The 3,875-nt window shown below is 38.5% G+C and overlaps 1 protein-coding gene across 1 annotated transcript; it reads right to left on the bottom strand.

Annotated features, from left to right (window-relative positions):
* Window positions 1-1,306: 1,306 nt before the first annotated feature.
* On the bottom strand, window positions 1,307-2,908 carry LOC126687693 (uncharacterized). Its single transcript, XM_050382250.1, has 3 exons — window positions 2,380-2,908; window positions 1,726-2,271; window positions 1,307-1,644 (listed from the first exon to the last, which is right to left on the bottom strand). The coding sequence occupies exons 1-3, from the start codon at window positions 2,906-2,908 to the stop codon at window positions 1,307-1,309; spliced, it is 1,413 nt and encodes a 470-aa protein (XP_050238207.1).
* Between the last annotated feature and the right edge of the window lie 967 nt (window positions 2,909-3,875).

Here is a 3,875-nt window from a genome sequence, read left to right as displayed (position 1 = left end):
ACATCTCTAACTTTAGCCTCCTTAGGGATATCAGCATCAATAAAGGACATGCTAGGGAACATATCAACTATAGATTTTCCTTGAAACCAAGGATCAAACCAGAAAGACAAGTCTCCCCTGCCCAGATCACAAGAAAAGCAACCTTTTATATCCTGTCTTATTTTGCACAAATTCCTCCAACTCCAGCTAGCTACAAGAGACTTAGTAATGCCCCAGAAACTCAACATCTTCAGCTTGTTTTTTATGATCCATTTAGCCCATAAGGAATCTTTCACATGAACTAACTCCCAGACATGCTTCATGATAGCTATTTTGTTCCAGAGGATAATATCCTTAACTCCCAGACCCCCTTCACTTTTCATCTTGTAAACATCCTTCCAAGCAACCATGCTACCATGCTTAAAATCTGCACTTCCCTTCCATAGGAAATTCCTTCACAGGCTCTCAACTCCTCTCAAAACTTCCATAGGTAAAATGAAGATAGATGCCCAATACACCTGCATGCTAAAAAGAACAACATTCACTAATTGGAGTCTGCCAGCATAGGACAAATGCCTGACAATCCAATGAGTAATTCTCTTAGTTATCTTCTCTATCAACCCTCTACAATCCTCTTTGTAAGCCTTTTACTGATCAGGGGCACACCAAGGTATTTAATAGGCAAAGTACCCTCTGAAAATCCCAACTCATGCAGAATACAACTTTGATATCCTCCCTAAGGCCACTAAAGTAAATGCAACTCTTATTTTCATTCACACTCAACCCAGACACTTCATGAAAATGATGCAGCACTTTAGCAATGTATCTAACACTATTCATTTCACTTTTGCAAAATATGAACAGGTCATCCGCAAAACAAAGGTGCTTAATTCTCAGCTCTTTACATCCAGAATGGAAGGCAAAGGTATTATCACATTTAGATGCTAAGCATCTAGAAAGGTATTCCATAACAACAACAAAAAGAAAAGGGGACATAGGATCTACTTGCCTAATTCCTTTAACCCCTTTAAAGAACCCCTCAGGTTTCCTATTAATCATGACGGAGTAAGAAGGGGTCCTCACACACATCATTATCCACTTGATGAATTCATCAGGGAAATTAAGGCCCAAGAGCACTTCTTTAATACAGTTCCATTGCACAGAATCATAAGCTTTTCTCAAGTCAATCTTCATGGCACAGTCATTCCTACCAATAGCTATATGATAGTTAAAACTAACTCATGTGCTAACAGGTTATTGTCACTAATCTTCCTCATAAGCACAAAAGCGGATTGGGCATGATTAATTAAGTAACCTAAGCAACCTCTCATTCTACTTTCAATAATCTTGGTAATGCATTTGAAATGACATTACAACAAGAGATGGGTCTAAAGTCACTCAAAAGCAAAGCATTCTCTACTTTAGGATTAAGAGTAATAATAGTTGCATTAATCTGCTTTAGAAGCTTACCAGACATGAAGAAGTCTCTGATGGCCTCACAAATATCACCTCCAATAACTGACCAGCACTTCTTAAAGAAAAGACTCATATAGCCATCTGCACCAGGTGCCTTGTCAGACCCAATTCTAAACATAGCTGATTTAATCTCCTCATTAGTAACTGGATCCACCATCTTCTTTCTATCAATCTCAGAAACACACTCTCCTTTAGACAGGGTGTTATAATCAACACTAACATTTCTGTTGCTTCTACTCCCAAAGAGGTTCTGATATTACTGAACAATACTGTTAGTAATACTGCCCTGGTCTTTGACAACTTCACCATCTACATTCAACTGAGAAATTCTATTACTACTTTGCCTTTGCTTCATGGAATTGTGGAAAAATCTAGTATTCAAATCTCCAAGCTCAATCCATTGAACTCTAGATTTTTGTCTAAAGAAATTTTCCTCCCATTTTAGGACTTTCTTCATAACAGCAGCTTTTAATCTCTCATCTTCAAGTAGCTGGTTGTTCAAAGGGTCCCTTTGAATCTGCACTTGAATACTATCTAACTCCTTTTTAGTCATCTCAACCTGCATACAAATATTATTGAAGCTATCTCTATTTAGATTCCTCAACACCCTCTTCAATCTAGTAAGTTTCTGGACAATTTGATACATCTTAAAGCCATCAGTAGGACTATACCAACTATCTCTGACTGTTTCAAGGAAGTCTTTATGCTCTGTCCAAATATTGAAAAACCTAAAAGGTTTGCAGTTCACCCTAACTGGCTCATTAAACGTAATAATCACAGGAGAGTGATCAGAGATGCCATGATTTAGAAAGGAGGCTTCAGCATCAAAAGAATTCACTCAGCTTTCAGAGACCAGGGCCCTATCAATCCTCCTCCACACTCTATTATCTCCACATTGATTGTTAGTCCAAGTAAACCAATTACCCTTCGATTTCAACTCATTAAGGTTAGCCTCTGTCAAAAAGTTCTGGAAATCCTCACACTGCTTCTGATTAGCTAAAATACCCCCACATCTATCAGCATTACTCAAAATGGCATTGAAATCTCCCAATACTATCAAGGGACTATCATTCTCCTTGGAAATACTAAACAAATCCCTCCATAGTTGCTTTCTACCATCAGCATCATTCATGCCATAAATGAAGGAACACATGAACTTTTTGCCCTCACAACTAACATCACAATGCATCACCTGACTAGACTTGAAAACATAATTAACGCCTACATCAACCTTGTAACAAATCCAGATTCCCCCCAAATCATTACACTCAATATTGTTCAGCATCTTCCATCCTCTCAGGCTTAAACTCCTCCACACTTTATCAATATTAATATCCCTCACCCTAGTCTCAAAAATAGCAAACAGAGATAACTTATAATCAAAAATCCACTTCCTTACCTCTGCATGCTTGATGGGGTCATTAAGGCCCCTAATATTCCACACTCCGATCATTTTCCCCTATCAGGGGTTATTGCTGCTTTGTTTCCTCTCTTGTCCCCAATAATGCCAATTCTACTACTACTTGCTGCATCAAATCTGCTAGCTATAGAAATCCCTTGGATTTGATTTGCAACATTCCCTTGGTTTGCACCAACCACTTTCTTCTTTCCTTTGCTAGGAGGCAATTTGGTCTTCTGTATATTCTTGCTTTGCATTCCATTTTTCTCTTTAGTCTTGCTCTTATCAATACTTGTATAATGCACCTCATCATTTTGCACTAATTCCTGGAATTTTTTGATAACTAGGACTTCTTCTGCTTCCAGCTTGTTTGCATTGTCAACAATTCCTTCTTCATTAGTCTCTATATTGCCATTATTGTCCCCTGTTTTTTTTAACCCATTTCTTCATTACTGGCTTGTTTTCTTTGCATTTCCACAGTGTTATGTCCCATAGTTTTACATTTAGCACATGCAGGAGGCCTTCACTCATACACAATCTGCTGACAGAACTTGGCCCCTGTTTCATCTTCAAGAATAACCTCCTGAGGGAAGTCACCAAAAAATGTCCATCTCTACTAACACTCGAGCAAACGCCAATCTGGATAGATCATTAGTGCATTGGTCCGTATACATTGGCCTTCCACACAAGCTTGCAATTCTTCCTAGCATTAGGGGAGTCCAGAACTCCCACGGGAGCTTAGGGAGTTGGATCCAAACTGGAATTTTCATCATCTCCTCTACTTCAAACTTCATTCTTCTTTTCCATTCTTTCAACACCACAGGTCTTCTGTCGAAAAAGATGGGTCCATCATGCAGCGATTTAATCTTGCTCTCATCATCCTCAAACTGTAACAAAAACATTTTAGGGCTAATTTGTATTACATTCAATAGACCCTGGTTCTTTCATCTAGTCATCACAAAGCTTTGGAAATGGAAAAATCTTGGTTCGCACCCAATCACTGTACAAACTACAGCATATT

Source organism: Mercurialis annua, linkage group LG6 (assembly GCF_937616625.2).
Source record: "Mercurialis annua linkage group LG6, ddMerAnnu1.2, whole genome shotgun sequence".
NCBI classification, from domain to species: domain Eukaryota; kingdom Viridiplantae; phylum Streptophyta; class Magnoliopsida; order Malpighiales; family Euphorbiaceae; genus Mercurialis; species Mercurialis annua.
Note: the sequence above shows the minus strand (reverse complement) of the source record. Positions and strands in the feature narration are given on the sequence as shown.